General features: G+C 36.0%; 4 protein-coding genes across 8 annotated transcripts; 2 read left to right on the top strand and 2 right to left on the bottom strand.

Moving 5' to 3' along the window:
* Nucleotides 1–632: 632 nt before the first annotated feature.
* LOC135075727 (interferon-inducible double-stranded RNA-dependent protein kinase activator A homolog) lies at nt 633–7,068 on the top strand. Of its 5 annotated transcripts, none has more exons than XM_063970181.1 (8): nt 633–798; nt 1,482–1,685; nt 2,589–2,742; nt 2,874–2,991; nt 3,256–3,392; nt 3,981–4,141; nt 4,521–4,655; nt 5,067–7,068. In XM_063970181.1, the coding sequence occupies exons 1-8, from the start codon at nt 796–798 to the stop codon at nt 5,313–5,315; spliced, it is 1,161 nt and encodes a 386-aa protein (XP_063826251.1). In that variant the 5' UTR covers nt 633–795; the 3' UTR covers nt 5,316–7,068. The 5 variants fall into 5 exon arrangements, with proteins under 5 accessions (XP_063826251.1, XP_063826253.1, XP_063826254.1 ...); XM_063970180.1 differs by lacking the exon at nt 633–798 and adding an exon at nt 974–1,179; XM_063970182.1 differs by lacking the exon at nt 633–798 and adding an exon at nt 976–1,179 and having other exon boundaries at nt 3,256–3,386.
* A 570-nt stretch (nt 7,069–7,638) lies between these two features.
* Nucleotides 7,639–11,123, bottom strand: LOC135075419 (putative uncharacterized protein DDB_G0287457). Its single transcript, XM_063969862.1, has 3 exons — nt 11,023–11,123; nt 8,511–10,911; nt 7,639–8,431 (listed from the first exon to the last, which is right to left on the bottom strand). Exons 1-3 carry the CDS (start codon nt 11,093–11,095, stop codon nt 7,639–7,641), a joined length of 3,267 nt encoding a protein of 1,088 aa, XP_063825932.1. The 5' UTR covers nt 11,096–11,123.
* A 651-nt stretch (nt 11,124–11,774) lies between these two features.
* Nucleotides 11,775–22,763, bottom strand: LOC135075418 (probable ATP-dependent DNA helicase HFM1). The gene is made up of 6 exons (XM_063969861.1): nt 22,734–22,763; nt 18,301–18,532; nt 13,080–13,222; nt 12,354–12,538; nt 11,924–12,026; nt 11,775–11,783 (listed from the first exon to the last, which is right to left on the bottom strand). The coding sequence occupies exons 1-6, from the start codon at nt 22,761–22,763 to the stop codon at nt 11,775–11,777; spliced, it is 702 nt and encodes a 233-aa protein (XP_063825931.1).
* LOC135075543 (dynein regulatory complex subunit 2-like) lies at nt 18,703–20,258 on the top strand. Its single transcript, XM_063969965.1, has one exon. The coding sequence runs from the start codon at nt 18,787–18,789 to the stop codon at nt 20,182–20,184; it is 1,398 nt and encodes a 465-aa protein (XP_063826035.1). The 5' UTR covers nt 18,703–18,786; the 3' UTR covers nt 20,185–20,258.
* Nucleotides 22,764–23,683: the final 920 nt, after the last annotated feature.

Raw genomic sequence — 23,683 nt, 5'->3', positions numbered from 1 at the left:
CTACTTATAATACCTACATTGTGCCTGTGCGAAGCAGGGACGGGTGGCTAGTGTTATAATAAGTCATTGATGTCTTTAATGATTTACTTACCTTAAAACTTTTCAAATACATCTACATAAAGTTTTAGAGGACTTTTTGGCGGGAAAGTAAAGCGTAAGTATGGCTAAATGTGCAAACCACACGAAGCCTAATGCCATTAATTGTAAAAAAGTCTGTAATCTAAAAAAAAGCAAAAAGTTTGAGGACATAAATTATTATAATGATTGTGTGAACAACGTGAGAACACCATCTCGGTTACTTTCTTCTTTTTCCACCCGTGCCCATACTTCGGAGTGCGGGCTAGCGCTTCGAGTTTTATTTTCCTTACGCGCCAGCCCATGACAGGCCATTAGATTCAGTCATGACACCTTGGCGCCATCTACGAAAAGCTTTGTGAATGGAACTCAATTCGATACTTAATCGAATAGACACCGACTATCAATCATCGATATTAAATTATTTTTCTTACAGGCAATAACATCAATAATTATTTTTCTGATGTTGGCTATCTTGATTCAATCAATCCATTCAATTTTGAACGAATGGAATGGGTGGTGAGTTGGTGAGGATTCGTTCAATCAATTACTCACTCAATTTCGTCATTCATTCATTTTCCAGCCGGTGAATTTCTTTGGAGCAATAGTGTTATTTTACGGAATTTATTTAAGTTTTGAGTAGATAACCACAACAAAATAAATATTGTTTATCCTCTGAAGTGATTTTCTGGTGTTGAAGATAAAATAACTTTAAAAAAAATGGTAAGTTGTAGTTTTATGGACACATTATTTTGTATCAGCTGATTATTGATATGAAGTGATGACTGCGAATACCTAGGATGGCTATACTTGTTTGTTCAGCGCAGTGATATAATTTATTATTGCACTGCATTTTATGCCTAATTTACTTGCCACCCGGCATGCGGTTCAGCCATCTTGGAGAACTTGTAATGGCCGGCCGCCGCCATGTCAATCAGACATACACACGTCTACTGAATTTGGTTCAAAGTACACGGCTTCCCTGAAATATTTGCTAGAAAGTGGTGAAAACGAGAAATCTGTGTAGATAGGTGCTCATTTTAATTCAAAATATTGGATACCATCGATAAATCGTTTGGCGTTAACTTTAACTCCAAAATGTTTGTAAGTACCTACTTTTCTATGATTGCTGAAATTGTAGCCCTGATTACGATTTGTAAAGTGCATAAATCGTGATCAGGGCATAATTACGAACTGTTAAACAAGTATATGAAGTAATTTGTAAAGCTCGTTTATCAATATCCCTTTGTGAAACGTATTGGAATTTCTAAGTACTCTCATCATCTGTTTTCTATCAAAATATCTTTTCATAATCTATTTCTAACCTCGTCAAAGTAAGTCGTTGTTAATTCAACGTGTATAGTTTTAAAATTGCTAGTTGTTAAAGTGAAATCGTGTTGCCGCAGATGGATGGTAATGTGGTCCACCCACACCCAAACGTGGTGAGTGGGGTCCACGGGGTGGTGCCGAGCGGAGTGCACGGGCTGCCGGTGCACGGCGCGGGCCCCGACGGCGAGCACGCCGGGCACGGGCCGCGGCGCCGCTACCAGAACCGGCCCAAGCCGTCCAACAACTTGGAACGGCTGCCTCTGGATGAAGCGGCTAAGAGGGTAAATTCATATTGTGTTTATTGTGAAATCATAGGTACTATCGGCATAGGTACTGCCCATTGCCAGTCATCTCGTTCTGTCGCAAAGAATCACCATTTGATGAGAGCGAGAGCAAAAACGGAAATGGATAGTTAACGCTGTGGCCGTGTGGACATAAGTCAGGTCATAAAGTTTTTATAATAGATCAGCTGTGCTCCGCCGCATGGGCATACAATAATGGAAAGATACAGGATTGTGACACATTGATTATTAGATATTTTTGTAGGTATTTCAGTTCTGACACTCATAAAAGTAGCCTGAATTCTTAACTAGTTGGAGAATATCTAGTGTTTCAGTGCATCTTGGCCTTTTGTTTATCATGTCAGTGATCTAGTTGTGCGAGGTTGCTGGTGTTTACAAATAACCCTGTACTGTCTTGTTGTCTCACCATAAACCTTCCTTATGCATGGATCACATTACTACAAAACCTTGGCAACAAAACTAAATAATACACAACTCCTTGTATGCAGAGATGTATAATGATAGTGATTAGGCAACGCATCACAGTGAAAACGTGATGTAGGTGTGGATGTGATTAATATCTATCACCTGTTACATTTTTGTTACCCACCTACATAAAATTATTAATTCAGAAGTGTGAAAACATCTGATTCATTATTTATAACATGCAGGCACATTAAAATTCTTTATATTAATGTTTTAAAAATTCATATGATCAATAGCAATCATCATTAGTTTAAACAGGTTTTTGTACATTTGTGACTGTTATACTTTATTTTTACTAGACTAGAAAATATTTAGCTGTTCTTTGTGTTGCCTAGATTCAATTCCATTCCAATTAACTGACTACAGCAGTAATACCTCTTTACTTAATTGATAATTTTACTTAACTTTTGTTTTCAGGAGATGGAGTCCTTACCCATGAAGACTCCGGTGTCAGTATTGCAAGAGCTGTTGGCCCGCCGTGGGACTGTGCCCAAGTATGAACTGGTCCAGATCGAAGGTATGATCCACGAGCCAACCTTCCGCTACCGCGTTACTGTGGCTGACTTAGTTGGTAAGTAAGTTAATGTAATACCAAGTTAGTCAGTTATTATTTTTTGGATGGTCATTCTTGATTTGTGAAATGTTTTTATTGTAATTTAACTGTAACTCACAGTTTTTTGTTAACAATTAATTATCTTACAGCTATGGGAACTGGTCGGTCGAAAAAGGAAGCTAAGCATTCTGCGGCCAAGGCTCTCCTGGACAAGTTGACCGGTGCCACCCCGGCTGACCCACCCACCAACGGAGCTGTGATTGAGACGTATGTATTATGATTAGACATTTTATTACAAGCACTCCCTACAGGGCCGAACCATGAGTTTAGGGGGTCCTGGACTAATACTAGGTACTTAGGGGCCCACCAACTATACTCTTTCGCATTATCTTCTATCTTTGACTTAGCTGGGGTTGAATTCACGGGGCCCTGGGCTGAAGCCAAAAAAGCCATATTAAGTCCAGCCCTGAATCCCGATTTGACCTTTTTTCTGTTTTACTTTTGTTATACTTATCCCTTTTTGTCTTACAGTGGCGCTGTTGTCTCATCATTTGAAGATAAATTGATGGGGAATCCTGTTGGCTGGCTGCAGGAACTGTGCATGTCGCGCTTCTGGCCTCCGCCGTCGTACCACGCTGAGAACGACGACAATGTCAACAGGCGTGAGTGTAAATACATATTTATTTAAAAACTTACAAATAACTTTTTTTTTATCTACAACAAGGAAGTTCTTGGCCTGTGTCTCACCTGATGGTAAGTGATGATCAGGCCGAAGGTGGAAGCGATCTTCACCCGGAATCCTCAACCACAGAGGAACTGGCTCTAACTGCGGGAACACAACAAGCTGTTAACATTGTTGTTATGGCGACAGACTTAGGTAAGATGGTGGTAGCTAGCCAGGCGGACTTAGAGCAAGCCATACCACCAACCAAACCGAACAGAAAAATCTGCCCCCACTGGGAATCGCACACGGGACCTCTGCGTCTGAAGCAGGTGGTCTTACCACTAGACCAGTGGTTCTTAACCTTTAAGTCATGAGGGACCATTTTACCAAATTTCTGTCTTGTCAGGGAACCCTCAATCGGTCAAAACCAGTTTGACTGCAAAAATCAGTTAAAATTGGTTTTGACCAAGGTGTGCAAGTGCACTTCGTGGACCACTTGGAATGCCTCCAGGGACCACCGGTTAAGAACCACTGCACTAGACCACCTCAAAGTTTAATTTGAAAAATACAATTAAATCTATCTTCTTTTCAGGTTTGCCTCACGAGCGTCAGTTTACGATCATTTGCACGTTGCTGAAACGCCGTGAAGTTGGCACTGGCAAGTCCAAGAAACTGGCGAAGCGTCAGGCAGCCTACAAGATGTGGCAAGCTCTGCAGGACAACCCCCCAGAGTCCTTCCAGCCTGAGGAAGAGGTAAATAAAAACATTTGTTTTAAAATTTTGTAACTAATTTCTTAATGGTTTTACACAGTTTTGATTAAAAATAAATTCATTAACTACTTGAGTGATCACTTAACAGACTTTTACTATCCATAAATAATCTTTCTTTTTGTGTTACCTAAATTCAATTGTGTTTTATAATCAAATGTACACTAATCAAATTATTCTTTGGCATGTCCCCATATAGTCAGCCATGTTAGAACGAGTGGCTCTTTTGTATCATTCCCTCGAAAGGATTGCTAGCACTTGGCCAGGTATTTTACTATCTTTCGGTCGGCTCTTGCAAGCTTGAATGGACAGAAGGGTCACTTGCGTAAATTGAACTCTTTTTATAACCGTGTTTGATTTCTAGGGCGGCGTCGCGGCCCGATATGCCGACTTGAAAGATAGTAAAATCTCCACTTTGACTACCAGTCACAGCCACAAGGTGTCGCAGTTTCACAAACATCTCAAACAGTCTGTCGGCCCCAACCTGGCCAAGTTGCAGGTACGATATATTTCGATTATTATGCATGATAAATGTTTTAATTATACTAAATTGAAATTACCAATCATTGTCATATTACACTAAATGCATGAAAAAGTGTGAATGAATGTAAGACATCTTTAAATTAGATGCGGCGTTTGTAGAAACACTGTCTAGCACTTCTGTAATGTTGTGCGATGTCTAAGGACTAATTAACATTATTACTTCATTTTGAAGCATCTAGTGTTCTCACTTCACTAATTCTTTCTGCAAGTGATGTCTAATCATTCTGAGACTTTGATTTGGCACATATGAAACTCACTTCCAGTTTAAAGATGTCTAAGGTAGTTAGCGGTGTTTCCTGATTCAGTGTTTGAATTATTTTCTATTTATTATTTTTCATATAGACTAATTGTGTTCAATTCGTAACAGGTGACGCCTCTGAACAACAAGGACTTCAATTTCGTGCAGTTCCTGCAAGAGATAGCTTCTGAGCAAGCCTTCGAAGTGACCTATGTGGACATCGAAGAGAAGTCCATGAGTGGCCGCTGCCAGTGCCTGGTCCAGCTATCCACACTGCCCGTGGCAGTGTGCTACGGGGCAGGGCCCAACAGCAAGGATGCCCAATCCGCGGCTGCCCACAACGCGCTTGAATATCTCAAGATCATGACCAAGAAGTGAATGCCTCTTTATCTTGCGGCATCAACATGCCACATTTAGTGCTCACTATGCAAGATTAAAATTGAAATCAAATGAACAGATTTAATCAATTTTTGTTAAAAATCTAGAATTTGGAATGGCATAGCGTGACACAGCAAACATGTGCATTTGATGTCGCTAGGTTTTGAGCCTATACTTATCTTTATCACCACTTCCCATTTGAGTAATGGCATTTAGCCTGTGTGCCAATAGCACTTCGGGCTATGCTTTATAACTGGCATATTTGCAGTATCTTACTTGTGATTCTTTTGTGTATACCATTTTAGTTGAAATATTATGCTGTCTAACAGTATTTACAATGCAATACAAATTTGTTATTTCTTAAATATCTTTTATTACTTGTATACTCGAAAAATTTTCATCAATGCATTTGTAAATTTCAAAACGCTTTGAATTCATAAGTTTAAGTATATGTTTTGTGCTTTAAGTACCTACTTAACTGGCAAGTGAATCTTCACTTGTACTATTACTGCCAATGTGCGAGGATAATCTGCATAGCCCGTAATTTAAAGAAACAAAGTATGGAGTGGTCATATACAAAATACAAGCTATACTTTGCATAGAATTAGTGTAATTTTCCCAGCGTGGAAATTACTAAAAAAAATATAAAAAGGAAAAAAAAATACAAAAAATATAAAATATACAAAAAAAGTGTGGATTATATTTCCAGTTTAATATTCAGCATTATTATTAGGCATGTTTTGCATTCATTAATAAAACAATTATATTGTATACTTACCAAAAATAAATGACTTAGCTTTTAATGTATATTGTAATCACGGCGTAGCCAAGCCAATCATGATTTTCTTTACACTTGAAACAGGCATCTACTTATTTTATTTCAATTAGTTGTATGGTGTGTTATAAGGGAGTTCTTTTACATGCTGAGCATTAAACGGAAAAAATATTCTCAGCTAGTTTTTTGTCTTGTTGACGAACTGTCCGACCTTTGCTTTGTAACAAGCTCCGAATTGATGGTCACTCACTTGAACTTGGCAAGAACTTCTTACAAAGTGCTAGGGTTGGTATTGGGACGACACGTGCCATGGTGCATGTGGAGAGGCAGGATTGCATATTGTTTTTATCTAAATTTCAATATCAGTGACTCTAGGTTTTCTTTTGAGTACATGATTGAAAACTTTGCAGGGAAGCTGAGAACTATGTGTTAGAGTGATATTTCACTGGAATAAGTGGTCGCGAAGATGGATCCCTTGCCTGTGAAAATGGGCATTATTTTAATGCAAAGTATAGAGGTTGTAACAATTTCTATCAGTTCAGTGTCGTCGTCGGTGCTTGCCAGAGCCAGGCAAAGACGAGGATCCTGCACGCACCCAGTTTCTTTTAAATTGAATGGTGTGAGTTCAACCTGCCCTTTTTGTAAAACATCGCACTGTTCAAGTTAGAAAAGACTAACGCTGAGGAAGGGCTGTAGTTCTGTTCAACCAAGACCAACTAAATAGATTGTAAAGACCACTAGAGGGTCACACGTTTACTTATTATTTTATGTTTAGTGAGTCTTGGTTTTACTTGTTCTTGTGATTAATCTCAAGGATAATAAATATAATATTAATGTAGTAGTTTTATCGACACTATTGTGAACAACTATTTCACCTCCTGCTTACTGTAACATGAATGAAATTTTATTAAATTAAGGTATTTTTTTGCTATGCATTGTTTCTGCTCTAACTTCAATAATAAAATTTGGTGTTGCTTATATCATCTTTTATTTTGTACCCTTCGATTAATTTTTTTCTATTACAAAAAGAATTGTTAGGCGACTACTAGTCCGGTCAAATTAGACGTGCCTAATTTGATTTGCCCATAAAATAAGCCCAAAGGAAGTTATCTACTATGGGTAGAACAGTTCTACTATAGAATAGTTACTATTGAACTACTTTTTTCTTAGAGCTACGATTATGTCTTAAGATTTTTTTGCAAATAATGGATGGCGCCATTTCAGATTTCATAATTTTCATGTCCCAAAAATTGGTACAAATGCGAAGGGAAATTATTCTTACTTGATGGTGCTATGGATGTTTTAAATTAAATATTGGATATTTATAATATTTTGTTTGTTCATGTAAATTCTACTGGCATGGACATTTCCAGATTGCCTCGTTCTATCGAAAACGGTAAAGGATTTTATTTAGAACTGGCCCATTGTGCGTCTTGTGTTCTTACATGTGTTAAATAAATAAACGACTTTTTATTAACTAATTTTTATATTATATTAACATAAAATTGCATTATTAACGTTAAAATACAGTTTTAATGTTAACTACGTTCATTTAAAAGTAGTTTTACGGTTGTATTTAAATTGACTCAATCTTTTTGTCGTAGTACCATTTATATCCAGTGAATGGTTATTATAGTTTTCGAACAATTTTCTTCGTATTGCCGTAAAAGATTGAGTCGGAGCCGAATAACTACTTTCAAGTTCATCGTCGCAATCTAATGTCCATGTTTCTATTTCATCTGAAGGAGTAAAATTGGCAGTATTTGGGAAAACCTGTTCATTTTCACTTCTGTTAAGTCTTTCTTCCAAGGTTTGGTTTAGATTTTCATTAAAACTTAACTGTTCAAAATCATCATTAACTGGCGAATAATCAATGTCATTATTACAGAACTCTGGAGGTGGAGGTATGATGTCGAGTGTTATGTCTTCCGTTCCCATATTTTGCAACAGTGTTTTGGGATTTAACATGGATTGATCTATTTTGAAATCGTCTTCTGCAATCTCAAGTGATGATTCTAAAAGTGTTTCGGGAGATTGACAGGGAGTCAAATCTAGGTAAGGTAATTTTTCAGGAGTTTTTGGAATTTTTTCCAAGGTCTGTTGGTTCTCAACTTCCAAAGCCTTCTCAATGCGGTTAGCATTAATAGATACAACATTTCCAACTTGGGATGGGGTGGCAGGTTTAGGTTTATTCTCGTAAATGATTGGTATTGGGGCATCAATTGTTTGAATCTCAGTGATTCTGAAAGGTCTTTTAGGTTTGAAGGTTGACTGTTGCACGTTGTTACTCATAGTACTTGCAAAAATCCTTGGCGAGCTCGTTGCTTCATTTTTTTTATTCCTGAAAGAAGAGCGATTACAGGTTCGAAAATTGTAAAAATATAGTTGTAGGTATTAATTAACTAAACCGATTTAATCACCTTATTATATTTCCAAATTTTTGAAGAATAGTGCTGATACTGTTTTCTTTATTAGGTTCTTCAATATTAGGTGTGGGTTTACTGGCATCAAGTTTTGTATTGTCCATAACGACTGCATTATCTTGAACCATACTTGTTTCATCAGCTTTTACGCTTAACTCATTTGTTGAATCTTTTGACTCGTTTTTATCGTCATTTTGTATACTTTCAATCATATTTGTCTTTTCTCTGTTTTTATTTATGTCGGCAATAAGATTATTTTCAGGCGATTCCTTTGAATTATCCATTTCTGTGTGATTGTGGGTTAAACTGTTAAACGTTTCCTGGTCAATATAAGTCACAGATGGTATTTCTTTAACACACTTATTAGAAATAACTTCTTGTGTTTTGTTACTAAGTTTTGATTCAGTTTTATAATCTGAAACAATTTCTCTTACATCTAAATCAACCTTTAATGTTCTTATAACCCGAATTTTGTGATCTTTGGTATATTTCGTTTGAACGTCAACTTTTTCCGCTGAAAATGTGTACTTATTCTCATATTCTTTGTGTTTATTTTTGGTAAATTGAGAGTTATTTTGCTCATTTTGATTTGAAGTCGTATAGTTCTGTTTACATAAACTTTGGCCTAAATCTTTGGCCTCATCATTATTTGAAGAATTAAATACAGTTCCGATTGCAGATACATTTGGAATTTGTTTTTCATTGCCATTATGCGCGACAGAACTTTTAATTTGTTTAAAATCAATATCCTTCACATGCTGATTCCATAAACATATCTCATTTATTTTATCTAACATTGAAAGCTCATCAGAGACTGAAGTAGGTGATAGGTGAGATGGATGTAATTGCCCATGTTGACTGTTTGTATTTTTATTATCATTATGTAATTTTAAAATCGTTTCATTGTTGGTTGAGGTAATGCAGGTTTTTTCTGTGTCATTCGATATTGTGATATCTGTATTCGGAGACTCTTTCTCAGTAAATATTTCCAACGCAACATCTGTGATATTATTATCACAATGTTTGCTGTGGTGCGGCTGTGTATTGGAAAAGCTTAAATTGTTGTCATTTCTTTCGGCAGAAGTAATAGAACATATTGCTTTATTTTCGTATTTTTCAGTGTCTCTTGAGATATCAGAAACACATGTTTCTGATATACGTGTGTATGTGCGTGTCTGATCAGCACATGCTGAAACTTGTTTTGTGTTATGACCTATGACGTCAACTTCTGGCAATTCTTCGTGGATACAATCACTATCATTATGTTTATTTATATTTTCAGGTTTATTGGTACAGTGAATATTATTACTTAATGTGATGTTATCGTTGTTTAGATTTGTGTTAGAATTTTCAATATTATTTTTGAAGAGCTCATCATTAATGATTTTAGTTATGGGACTTTTTGTTTCAGCAGGCACTGTAAGGGTCGAAGTAGACATATTCATGGATAAAGGTTGTTTAAAATCTGTATAAGAATATACAGCATTGTTGGATTCAACATCATAGATTGTTTTATTCATGCTATTTACTGTCGGAACAATACTTCTAGTAGATTCAGGTTCTTGGTAAAGGTTTGTCATGGTCAGATCAATTGCAGGAGGTGCTAAACAAGAGCTTTGTATATATTTTTCAACCTGTTGTTTTATGGCATCTGAGAATCCAGTTTCTTTAACGGGTATAACGTCATCGTCGCTCAAATCCATATTCTTTTCTAAAAGATCTAAAAATTTATAGTTACATTTATTGCTTCCTGGTTTATTTGCCCTGTTTCTCATGTTAATGTTTTGTTTTACTGTGCTATTTATTTTATTCATTGCAGAGTGTTTCTCACTTGGATATTTTTGATTAAACTCTCCTCTTTTTTCGGAATGCCCTTTTGGTGTTGAATTGGTTTTCGTTATTTCAGTCTCTATTTCACTTAAAATACTATCGATTTTTGCATCGTCTAATATGTCGTCATCATTATCCGGAAAATTAACGTCTACGTGTGTTTCATCGAAATTGACCTCATCGTTGATACTTATTGTATTCATATCTATAGCTTTTGAATAACTTTCAGGGTGATCGGGGTACACTAAATTATTCAACGCATTTCTTGTCATTTCTTCTGTCTTTTGTAAATCCTTCTTCAGTACGGTAGATGTTCTTCCAAAGGACTCTTTCAAAAGTTTGATTTTTTCTGCAAGAGCATTATCGCGTTTCTTTTTTTCTTTCGACTGCGAAATTTCTTCGCCATTGTTCTTTCTTTTCCTTTCTTTGGGCGTGTCTGATCCGTTAGTTGGTTTTTTTAATGCTTCTTTCGAATTGCCCTCGAAGTACAGTGATGAGGTATTAACGTTATGTGAATTTATGGGCATCAAGCTTGTGAATGTATATTCACATTGAGCATCGATTCCAACTGCAACAAAAAGAAAGTAGTCCTATTAATTATATTTTTCCAGACTAATAAGACACATTAAAAGATACGGTATAATGTTTAGGATAGGAGCTTATTCAAAATTTGACTCACCAATGCTAGAGCTGACACAGTGAACAGATATTTTGTGCTCAAAAGCGTGTTTCCTTGTTATTTCATAGTTCATGCAGCCATCGTAAACGCTTATTAAGTCTTTGTCCCTGAAATCATAACGATATAGTTCAAACAAGTTCGTTAAGTGAAAAAAAACAAGAGCAAGAAAATATTGTTTACATGAAAGTAGTAAGCAGCAAGATGTGATTTTCTGAATCCCCAACTATGACGTAACTTTTGTGCGTTGACGTCGCTGTAAGGTTCTCCATATTTGCTGCCAAATGTGCTTGGTTGAGCAGCAAAAGCTTTACAGACACAGTTTTTTCGTTAATTGGCGTCGCTTCGACCTGATATTTAGGTAGCAGACTGATTTGTTTTCTGATAACGTTACCAGCTGGAGGACCTTTGTTCATTATCTACAAGAAAAAAAAAATTAAACTGCTAATATTATATTCAAAACTTCGTCTTCCATCGTAAATAATTGATAAAATGGAGTCTTTTTTGAAGCAGCTGTAACAATTATTCTATTTTAAAAAGCATGACCCTTCTTGCTCCAATATTACAACAATTTCTTCCATTTCTTACCCTTTCCAAATCCCTTGGATGGCTTTCTTCCAACAGCATGAAGTTGACCTTCCCAGCGGTGGCCAGTAAGGTACTGAACATCGGCCCTATCCCTTTGAGCTGTTTGCTCACATACGGAGAGTTCTCCCATAAGTGGGCTGCGATGCATTTCGTTAGGACGATAGAGTTTAGCACAGCTGAGAAGTATTGTAGCTGTAACATCACTGGTTCTGGCCGAGTTACGTAGGCTACGAGACCTGAGAGCATGTATTGAGGGGCACTTTATAGTTGGACGTTGAATTTTCTTTATCAAAATCATTGAAAAAATGTATGATACTTTACATTTGCAAATCCTGTCAGCAATTCTCATGATTTTCATGGCTTCTTGGTTGAGGGATGGGTCAGGTATGGGAAGGCACCCTAGTATCGATTGTATTATGCTGTAAATAATTATAAATATAATTTACTGCATGATCTCTGAGGCCCGTATTATGAAACCACGTTCAAAACTATTTAAAGTCAAGTCAAGACAAAACATTACTATCCAATTAATTTTGTTTTCTTTTTTAACAAAAGGAACCGGTCTTTCCATCAAAACGGGAGCAGAGAGAGGAGTCGAGCGGAGATTTGTTTTGAATTTACCAATTAGATTTTCAAACGGAATGGAGAGGAGATGTGGAAATAACGATATCTGAATCATTAAAAACATCTCTCGTCTCATCTGTCCTCACCATCTTGGTGGAAACCGTGTTTAAGCCTTGCCTTACCAGCTAAGCTTCATCTGCCTGGTGCTGATCTTGCCCTTCATAGGGAAGCGTATGGTGGCCGCCGCGTTGTTTCTGTTGAGGGCGTTGAGCGTTCGGCGCTCATCCGTGCGGAGGTGCATATCGGCCAGTTCGTGGCACTCGCATATTATCCACAGCAGACGTTCTAGGGATTCGTGGCCCTCTATCTAGGGATTTAATTATTTATTAGGTATTAATGTTGTGGATGTACAGAAAATAGCAGATCAGACTGCATTTTTGTTGAAATTAGCACTATAATTATGACATCAACATAAGAACCCGTGAAGGCTGTGTATACCTACCTTGATATGCTGTCGTCAGTACTAGATATAGTTCTACATACCTATTAAATGGGACTATTCCCAACGCTGCAACTCCTGTGTAGCCAGGATCTACAGCTTGGCCGCCAATAAAAACCCAACCAGTGAAGGTCAAGTTTGTCCCGGGGGAAAGTTAAACTGTCATTGGACCCGCAACGAAATTAATCAGAAGAACATAGGAGTAGTTCGAAGTTAAACAGCTCTACCTATATCTAGTAATGAAATCTGTTGTTTTAATAAAACTGTAAAAGTTGATAAAAAAATCTAGTATTCGCATTTACATACACTTTAAAAACCGGAAAGGATCGCATTATACTCATAGTAAAAATGTAGGTATGTTATTTATAATAATTAAAAAATAAATAACACCTACAATTAGGTAACTTACCTTCATAATAAGTTTCATAGTCTCTACGTCCAGGTAGAATACAGACATGAGTCGGCCCGCCTCGGTTGATTCGATGCAACTTGCCTCGTCCATGGAGATGAGGCCAGCACTGGCTAACCCGTTCATCGCTCTTACGCATAATTCTGTGGTAACCAATTAAAATTAAAGAAAACAACTGCACGCGTTGAATGAAACTCAAATTTTTTTTAGCAAATATAAACTAAAATAATAGACGTTCCGGTCTAGTTAAGGGCGAATTTTCTTTAATTTTATATGCTTTTTGCAAATATAAGTAATTACCAGATTTTTCGGTAAGATACTAAATAGGTAACGTATTTGAAAAGTACAAATATCTTGTGTTACTTTGAAAAACGCTTCAGACCCTCAGATTTTATAAACTAGGAAAAATCCGGAAAGTCTCGTGCTCTATTTTCATATACATTTTTAATTTATAATATTGAAGAGCTGTCTATTTAATAATTCTTTAAAGGGCAGATAGGTAGGTTATTTAACGCTGTTATGAGTCACAGTAACATAAATGTCGGATTTGTTCGATGCCTCGCGTTATTTATTTTACTATGTTTCATATACGGTACGAACATCACTATTTAGTCTTCATTAAAAGACTTCTCATGGTACTTACAATTACATCAAATGCTAATAAATGCCATAAAAGTAGCGAAGATGAGTAATTCCAATGAAGCATACCTAGTTGATATTTACAAACGTTTATTAGGTTTAAGCACAATCATGCAGCCATTAAAGTGACTTCAACGGCGACAGAAATACCTTCATGTGTAAAGGGCATGTAGAACTACGGCACAAGTTAAAAGCTAACCTTCCGTAGGAGAAACTTAGGCTATACTTGTGAGAATTGGAACGAGTATTAGTCGACATTCTTGCTTTAAAATAAGTCCTACGGCCAACTTATACACCTACCTTCTTATTTAAGTAAGACGAGTAGGTACCTAATTAGTAACATCACATCATTCACTTTATTACTTGAAATTACATCCTACCGTACAAAACTACGAGTATCTTACGTGGTAGGTGTAATTCTCAAACGAAAATATTCGTGCTCTATATTATTGCCTTCATTTCATTGATGAAAATGTAAACGTGTACTTCTCCTTAATTATAATCAATGGCCTTAAAGATAATGCAATAATCTATTATGCATATTTATCTTTTATTTTTCACATCAGCTATCATCTTAAGGCAAGCGCAAACGCATCGCGTGCAAGTGCGACTCGAGCCTGGCGCGTCGACAAGGCTCATCCATCAATCACGATCCGGAACTGCCAAGGTCGTGTGAGCTCCTTCATAAACCAGCTTGCCGACTGATACTGGTTGAGAAACCCAAGATGTAGGACGAAAGATCTCTTCTTAAGTACAAGGATCATCATCATCATCATTTCAGCCACAGGACGTGGCTGAACATAGGCCTCCCCCAATGACTTCCACATCGCAGGGTTGGTAGCGGCCTGCATCCAGTGCCTTCCTGCTACCTTTATCAGCTCATCGGTCAGGACAGGGATCTTGGACAGGAATTTTGGTGCCCCGAATTTGCTATTTGTAATTATTGCCTCTCGTTCTCATCACAGCCACCTCGGTCAGGATCTCTAGTTTGGCCCTTAAATAAACCTGAAGTTCCATGTGGTGGATAGTGCTAAGCATTGCCCAAATAATGACTGTTTGAATTTTGAATGAAAATAATTAAAGTTAAGTAAGAAAGTTGAGCCTGAAACATTGTGGTTTGAGAATTGAATTGGAATGGACGTTTTTAAACAGTAACATATTAATATGATCAAAAATTTTCGAAAAACGATAGTGAGCTTTATGGCCTAAGGGACTGCATACTAATATGTAGAGTCAGCTTTAAGCTGGAAGGGTCTGAATTGTTCGCAGTGTCGCAGAGTTCAGGACGTGCGTGACACACTAATCTCTTAATCTACAGTTTCTACAGCGATGATATTTATACGTTGCCATTTAATCGGATCACTTTTATTTTCTTTGACCCGGAGCTACGGGCAAAGGTCTCTAGCGTACAAGTCTTAATGCAAGCTTGTCTTGTACACTTTATACAGGGTAGTTCTAATGTCAGCAAATACGGAGCAGGATTCGCCTTATTTATTACAGAATTATTTTTGTACATATTACTGCAACTAAAGTATATTGAAAGATAATAAAAGTACTAACAAAAAGTTGAATTCTTATAAATAGATGGAATCGATTGATTAGAAGAGAAAAATTGTGAATGAGAAATGTAAAAATGGTCTTCGCAAAAAATAAGTTAATTATATGTAATTACGATACAATAAATTAATGTAAACCGATTAACCTATGTAGGTTTGTTGTCGACACGAAAAGAAGAGAAGAATAAATTAATTACCTCCCTCTATTGCTACATAAAAAGTTTTAAGCACAAATACCTAATCTAATAGAGTCCTTGAATGGCCTTATTCAAATAAGCAAAACCTAAAGTTAAGTGAAACCCTTTGGCTTGACATTTATTGAAGGTTACCATTTCGTAAATAGCGTCCTAAAAACTTGCCTTTGAGGGAATTTGTCTAATGTAAATAGGCAATTACAAGACTTGATACGTGGTTCTAATAACCTCTATGTAAATTCATTTAGTTTGGTAAGTGCTGTTTATTAATAAGCATATTATACTTATTAAATGTGTAGATAACTTACTAATATTTCACAGTAAGTGCAATGTAGGTATCGGAAAAAGTTCAAGGTGACATAATAAATGATGTACTTTTAAAAGGGAATTTAAAAAATACTTTTCGCTGGTGAAGATTGATGAATATATATGATGATAAATTTTAAATAAACAGAAAATTATTTCCTTAATTATACACCAAAGAAAACAGTGGTACCTTATGTACATAATTGATTTCGTTTGATTAAACTAGTATCCTACTTACTTACCATAAAAGTATCTACGTAATTTATCTTTTTCATAATTATATTACTCAGATTCAGACTGAATCACAGCAACTGCTTGAGTTTTAACACCAGTAACTTTTTGAACAAAGTTCATATAACTTTCAGACTTATTACCTAAATAAAAATAAATGAGTAGGAATGGTTTTTCAAATAGAACTTTCATAAGAGTAGAATTCTATTAGTTAGTTAATTGAGGCAAAGTTCAATTAATGGATAATTACTAACTTTTATAGGTGTAAACAACAGTCATAAAATTGTATAAATTTATTGTAAGATGCGCATCAGTTTAATGTGACCGGATTCCTATAAAATCATTGCAGTCTACATAAAAAATAGATCGTCAACGATGACATATTTATGTTATAATGACCGGAAAGCAATTATGACACGGATTTAATGTATAAATTGATATGACAATGTTAAGATGATTCTTGTTAATTGTTTTTTTTTCGCAGCGGTTAAGTAATTGGTCCTTAGAATTCCATTTTATTAATACTTCAACAAAAAAAAGTAGTATTATACCTACTTATATATTTTTTAAAACAGTATTTTAGGTGAAATATAACTTACAAGCTATTTTAATTTAATAATGCAGAGCAATTACACATTACCTAACTGTCATATATATTCAAATTAAAATACAGAAATAACAACCCGAGTAATTTATTGTGTAAACAGTTCAACATAAATGTTTTTTTAATCATCATAATCTGTTTAATATAGCTTGGACAAGAAATAATTAAAATTAATTAAAGATTTAATATTTTTTTAATCTCCCGGCTTTGTTGTTATTATTATAACAATAGATATTATTATTTTAATCGCTGTGTCACGTAATCATGTCTTATCGGATGATCAGGCTTATGCAGTGCCCTGAAACTTATAGACTTAGGAAAACTTTACAGAGAAGCATAATTTAAGATCTCTGAGTCAAAAGTGAAACCCAAAGATTACAGCAAATAAGTACCAACTCTTTAAAGTTAATTGTTTTTCACTTATTTGCACTGTTCGTTCATCAACAGTCCTCAATTAATTTCGTGACATTACAAATGCAAAGATGAAATCCAACAGCCATTACAAAGATTATACAGCGATTATTCTGTCATACTGAAAATAAAGGCTTCATCAATCACCAAGACAATCCAAAAGTTCATGGTTCCATATTGTTTTAATGTAATCTTAGGATTCTACCAATGATGGAATTTAGATGTAGTGTTATTAGTAGAACCGTTAACAGCTTTTGTGTTGAGTTAAACTTTGCTACATAGGTTACGAATGCTAAGCTGGGTACCTAATTTTGAATCAAAGTAAAAATTTAAATATCTTCAGCTCCGAATCATACTTTTTGGGGGTCTGTTACTGGTGATATAGGAGCCTATGCACACCGCGTTTTTTCAGGCACCGTCGACACACGTTTCATTCAACTGTGTGCGCTATGTTATCGCAATCAATGTATTATGCAGTTAAGCCAAGTTAAGCAAACTTATTCAGCAGCATAGCAAACGTGCGATCGTAAAACGCGTATCGACAACGCCTGAAAAAACGTGGTGTGCATGACACAATGGGAGAAGTATCTCAATAGTAGGAAAGTTTCGAATAAGAGGAGCAAAAGTCAATAACTTAAAGTTTGCGTCTAAACAGTGTTACCGTGGTAGTGTGCTCTAAGCTTAAGGTAGGTATTTATTGCCGTGTGACATCCTCCAGTGATTGCTTATCAAGTCAAGCGCATTAGCAATCGAATGTTTTGGATTAGTCATGAAGATTGCTCGCTTGATAAGATGTGCACACATTAACCGTCACGTTTTATGTCAATAAAAAGAATGAATTAGCCTTTTTATACACCATTTGATTAAAGGCATCCCGTGGAGTTATTAAATAAATGCCTGTCATTGATCTTCATTGTTGCATCAAGATCCAGGATCTTGCTTGGATATGGATATTGAAAAAACTTGTTTATTGACACGAATAAGTTATTGACCGCGTCTGATTTACTTACCATTAATTAATTGATACTTTATTATTTGTTCAATCGTTAATATCGGTATTAATATGACATAAATCACATCTAGTTGGATCTAGTAGTTAGGTGATAGGTATACGCGTAGTAGGTAGGTATAGATTACTATATTAGATATATGTATATTAGATACAAATAAAAGAGAGAAGTTATGAAAAAATGTTACTGAGGTACCTGTTGCTTATCAAATATAATTGTTTATGAATTTCAATAAAAAAGCAACAGTAATGTTTCAGGATAATAACTCACCTTCAATCTTCTTCAATATCAAATATTCTGGAGCGGTTGACGTCAGGCCCAAGTATTTCTTCGGGTCTTTAGCCGCTCGCACGTAGAGGAAAGTGGATCGCAGCCACTGCACGCACTGCGCAACGTCGCACACTGTGCCAAGTGCAGTTTCGCTGTTCAAGTTCTCTGCCAGGCGCTTGTGTAAGTAGCTCTGCAGCGGCTCGCTGCCGCCTGCTAGAGCTTGATACCGGGCCTGTTATTAATAAAGTAGAGTAAACATTTAGATAAATACCTATACTAATACATAATTAGTTTAGATTTTGACTTGATTTAACTTCAACTTAAAATGTTCTGTGACAAGAACAAAAACTTTTTGTCGAAACCTTGTTAAAAAAAAGTCAAATTAATGCATGTCATATTTGGCAATAACAGTGTCATACAGACGTATTTTGTAGACGATTTTGCGCATTTTTTGATAAAAATAGTAAATAGATAAAATAAACTACAATGGGGATGAGTAAGGAAGAAAAGAAAGCTAAAAAAGAAGCCAAACGTCTGGAAAAGCTAAAAGCAGAAACTGAAGCTCGTAAGAAGCTTAAACGTGAGGAACTACAGCGTGAAATGGCAGCTCAGGCCTTGAAGAGAGGTGAACTGGACAGAACTTGGCGCGAGCTCATGCTCAAAATTAAAGAACCTGTCTTCAAACAAGATATCGAGGTTATGTGGCATACGTTTGAACGGGCATTCGATAAGAAAGATCATCTTATAAACTATACAATGAAACTGATGGATGTTGCTGATGACCAGTTCCAACGCTGCGTCGCCAGTTTCTGTGATACAATAGATACAATGATTAATAAATTTTTGACGGATTTAGATGACTTGTCCAAGGAAAACGATATCAGAACCGCCAACCTTTTGAAGAGTGGCGAAGACGATGCTGCTCAAATAATGACGGATCACAACGCAGCTGAGACTCATCTGCAACTGATGCTTTATCACGGGCATACCACAGCCGATGCTCTAGCTTGGACGACGAGGGGTGAAAATCTCGTCAAAGAAGATGAAGAGCGCAGCAAATATGCCAACGAACGTGAAAACCTGAGATCCTTTCTTGAAAACAGATACAACGCTGTGTGGGATGAATATAAAGCTGTTCTCAAAGCGTACGTCGTTGAAACTGCCGATAATCAGAAACAAGTGCGTAAATTGCGTCGTAAGGAAAATTTAATGGCTGACATAATTGCTTCACAAGGCAAGAAAATTGCCAACAGTGATGGAATGCTCAAACGCCTTCGCACAGAGTTAGCGGCGTATGAGTCGGGTACAAAGCAGGCTGTTTTCCGAGACCGTCGTAACCGACACCGAGCAGCATGTCATAAACTGAAGAAACGACTCATCAATGGGTGCGCCACTGATGTAAAACAAATGGCTATTTTAGTCCGAGTATCAGATAGCACTGTAGAATGGCTTGAAGGAGCAGCAAAAAAAGGGGAAAGGATACTTCGTATGGCTGCGCTGTGTAGAAAATTTCAGAGTCAACGCGAGAAAGTCATGCCTTACGGTTCCGATATTCCACACTCTCCTACACAGGTGGGTAATTTGCGTCAGCAGAAATCGGATGATTCATTGGTTGCAAATGCCATATCCTCAACGTGCGGTTTGACTAGGCTGTGGCAACGTATCGCAAAAGCAGAGTTGACAAAGAGGGCTTTGTATCGTGAAAAACTGCTTTTGGAACAAGAAAACGCTTATATTATGAGAAAAATTCAAGCGCTAAAAGAGAACAAGATTGGTCCAGACACTCAAAAATGCATTTGTGGTGCTCCAGCTAAAAGAGGAGCGCTTAACCCACCCACCGCGGTTGAAGGCGTTTTGGAAATTAGTAAATATAGAAAACTTTAATGAAAGAAAGAAAGAAATGATCTAATAACTGTTTACTATTTAGATATCTCGATCATGGTTTCAATAAATAATTTGTTTTTTAAATTAAAATTGTCATTTATTTTGATTCCAGCTACATAAATGTAGGTACACATTATAATTTTTACACAATAGGAATACACCACACCAGAACCTATTTTAAACCCTTTGTTGCTTAGACTTCGAGCGCATCCCGATCTCATGTGACAAAGTCGTATTTCTCAATTAGAATAAGTTGAGTTAACTGTTGAGTGCAGCGGGCATCGCGTGTTGCAACGGCACGAGACGAGCACGAGGCGCAAACGATGCCACTTTGACCTCACCCAATTCTAAAAAGACGACCCAAGGCATAATCCACGAGCGTGAATTGATCGTTTAACTCAATAATGACTATCCATTCAATGTATTCACAGAACGGCATGCAACAATACCGATAATACACGCTAATTTCAATAATTAGGAAAGATAATTAAATGTTCCAAGAATACAGATGTCTCACTGAGAACTGTGAACCGTGTTGTTCCCAAGTAGAGCGGAAAAATATTTTCCTATTACAAATGATACGTTACTCTTAAACGGCATTTTCCTTTAGTTCTTAATTATTATTAAAATGAAGAAGATAATAGATAGTCTATATGTTAGCTGTACGAGTAGGTAAGTAGTATTCAAATCAATAATCGCTAGGTATCTAATGAAGTGCCTTTTCACTTATCACCATCCAAATTACCTTGCTACTTATACCACAGATTTACGGAGTTCATTGGTAAATGCATGTTCATGTGTTATTATTAGATTATACACACCAACTAATAAAACATACATCCATACAAAAAACAGTAATTATTGCGTTAATGTCACGTGACAAACACGGCCTTGGCTATTCATGCAGACTTCAATTTATATTCTCTTAGCTTTTGCCTATGGCTTTGCTTGCATCTATTCAATCACAAGGGTCAATGTGTTCAAAGACAGTAGTAAAATTATAAGAATTTAGGTTTTTATTTTACAAACGTGGCGAATGTCCTTCTGTAAGGTCTAACTTACATCTTAACAAATAACATAGGGGCGGCAGCTTCAACGCGAAAACTTTACAAACCGAAAGAGCTATTTATGCATTTATCATAATATTTGTATAGTTTGTATTTCATTTTACCTTAAACTCCACATTTGCGACTAATTGTTTAACCAAACCTTTAAATGATTTACTTTCATATTGTATGAGCGAATACATGAGCTTATTTGTTTACGATGTATGAAACTGAGAAGGTCGTCTTCAGTTAATTTAATGATAGTTTTGAACTAACTATATTTCAGTCTTTGCAGATGGCATCTTGTAAATCTTTTATACGTAGCATCCGCCGTAAAGAGCTATTTGCAGAGAATGACTCAAATAACCCCAAAGTAAGAGCTAGAGCACCTGTGGGTCTAGACAACGTGCATATTATAATCGTAAACCAGTCGAAAAATGGTCGAAAGACCTCTTTTTTGTATGGAGTTATGACGGATTCGATTGTCGATTCGATCAAAAAGTGCAACTTGTCCAGGGGGGCTGAACAGGTTTCTTCAGACGACTTTGATTAGTAATAGAGCAAGTAGTTGAGTTACCTATCTAGGACTTTATTAAGTACTTACTTACAATCCTAGTGGATAGTTTCATGATTAGCAGCGTCGCGTTAGCTTTACCAATTTATTTATGTGCGTGTTTGTTTTCTACACGAACATAATTCAAGTTAAATTAGACGGGTTTGGGGAGTTATTTTAATCAGGTGAAGAACAAGAGATAAGATCAAACCACAATGGCCGTCCTCGGACTAGTAATCGTGACAAAAAATTAAGATAAAACGCACTAAACAAAGACAATTAACAAAAAATCAAGTAATAAAACTTTAATCATGTCTAGGTTTGCAATTACGTTAAAAGAAATAATTGTATTGAAATAATGTCTACATAAATGCTGAGACTATTAAATAATAACGTGAAAAATATGTAACGTTTTTACGTAGGTAAAGAGCTTCAAACCAAATAGGTATTTGTTTACTATATTTAAAGAACATGATCAGTAGGTACATAAAACATTTCATGCTTGAAGAAGCATCCTATCCGCCGAACTATATACCTACTTAAAAAGGTGTGTCTGTATACTAAATAGATGATGAACAAAATGATGCAGATAATTTCCAAAAACTTCGATTTTTATTACTTTTTTGCTGACAGAACACCACTGATACTGGTACTGGTGGTATTACAAATACACATTACTCTGTTTACCACATACCTACATGCATTTATTTTGGTACTTAACTTAACAAATAACTTTATTACTGAATTTCAGGCGGGTGAATCTGCGGGCTACTTGCTACTTTTGAATAAAACATTAAAGTTTCCGACGCATATTTTACTAAATGTTTATGACTAATTGAGTCGATGATGTTATAGCAGACATAGGTAAGTAGCTAACGTAAATTTATTACTCAACAAATAATTCCATTCGCTTAAAATATGCTACTTACTATGTAAATTGAGTGAAATACTATTTGTATACTAATTTTAATGTATTTCATTTTGTACTTAAATATTAAGGATGTTAACCCACTTTCCTCATTGCTGTGTGCAAAGTCATGAAGTAATGTATGGAATCTAGATTTGATGAGAAATAGAAGTGTAAAGATGATAAAGACATAAGTTATGTGAGTCACTTCCTCGTCATGAGCGGGGATGACAGATAGAGCTTTCACTAACTGATATGGCAAGGATCTCAAGTAGGAAGAAGGGCTGCCCCACTTAGAATAATGAACTGTATTGTAGACCAAATACAACACCACGAAGGCAATTCATTCAGACTACATACCGCATTATTAAATGTTACGTATAACTTTACTACGTGAAGATTTAAACCATAATGAATTATGTAAATAGCTCAAAGTTTACACACCGAAACATATTCTAAACGTTCTTAATAACTAGTTTAACTACGTCCATTAATCAAGGATTACTTATTCACGCACCCGAGCTCCTTATAATTAAAATAAAGGTTCACGGTCGCGTAATTTGATATTTTAATTGGCTGATGACCGAAGCGAACACAAAGCCGTTATGAAATAATTACCGTCGCAGAATTTAAAGTACACATACTCGTATTTGTTACGAAAACTGATGTTTGATGGATTCGTTCCCGTGGTAAGAATTTGACGAATTGGACAATTAGATACAAAATCGCGGTATACTTTATTCTATTAGAGGTCAAAGGTTAGGGGTCCTTTTGTTTTAATAAGTATAAATAAGTTTACGTAGAAAATTAACAGTATAACGCGCGGCTGTGCATCGTGTTGTATTTTGTAAATACTTATTAAGTAAGCCCTAAAAAGCCATATTCTTCAATGAAACATCTGCTAATCTAATAAGACTTTAGCAAGAAAATCTCGATTATATTGCTTCTAATTTCAACGCTATTAAATAAATTCGTGAAATAAATATCCTTGAA

The sequence above is a fragment of the Ostrinia nubilalis genome, chromosome 10, assembly GCF_963855985.1.
Source record: "Ostrinia nubilalis chromosome 10, ilOstNubi1.1, whole genome shotgun sequence".
Classification (NCBI taxonomy): Eukaryota; Metazoa; Arthropoda; class Insecta; order Lepidoptera; family Crambidae; genus Ostrinia; species Ostrinia nubilalis.
Note: the sequence above shows the minus strand (reverse complement) of the source record. Positions and strands in the feature narration are given on the sequence as shown.

Excerpts from the sequence above, each read along its gene's own strand:
- LOC135075727 (XM_063970180.1), top strand. Across the intron at positions 3,393-3,980 it reads CAATGTCAACAGGCGTGAGT|GTTTGCCTCACGAGCGTCAG; the intron begins GTAAATACATAT and ends TCTTCTTTTCAG. Across the intron at positions 4,142-4,520 it reads CCTTCCAGCCTGAGGAAGAG|GGCGGCGTCGCGGCCCGATA; the intron begins GTAAATAAAAAC and ends TTTGATTTCTAG.
- LOC135075543 (XM_063969965.1), top strand. The coding sequence starts at position 18,787 with ATGGGGATGAGTAAGGAAGAAAAGAAAGCTAAAAAAGAAGCCAAACGT.
- LOC135075419 (XM_063969862.1), bottom strand. The coding sequence starts at position 11,095 with ATGAACTATGAAATAACAAGGAAACACGCTTTTGAGCACAAAATATCT. Across the intron at positions 10,912-11,022 it reads CTGTGTCAGCTCTAGCATTG|TTGGAATCGATGCTCAATGT; the intron begins GTGAGTCAAATT and ends TTTTTGTTGCAG. Across the intron at positions 8,432-8,510 it reads AAATTTGGAAATATAATAAG|GAATAAAAAAAATGAAGCAA; the intron begins GTGATTAAATCG and ends CTCTTCTTTCAG.
- LOC135075418 (XM_063969861.1), bottom strand. The coding sequence starts at position 22,763 with ATGAAATACATTAAAATTAGTATACAAATA. Across the intron at positions 13,223-18,300 it reads GATATTGAAGAAGATTGAAG|AATTATGCGTAAGAGCGATG; the intron begins GTGAGTTATTAT and ends TGGTTACCACAG. Across the intron at positions 12,539-13,079 it reads CTATGAAACTTATTATGAAG|ATAGAGGGCCACGAATCCCT; the intron begins GTAAGTTACCTA and ends TTAAATCCCTAG.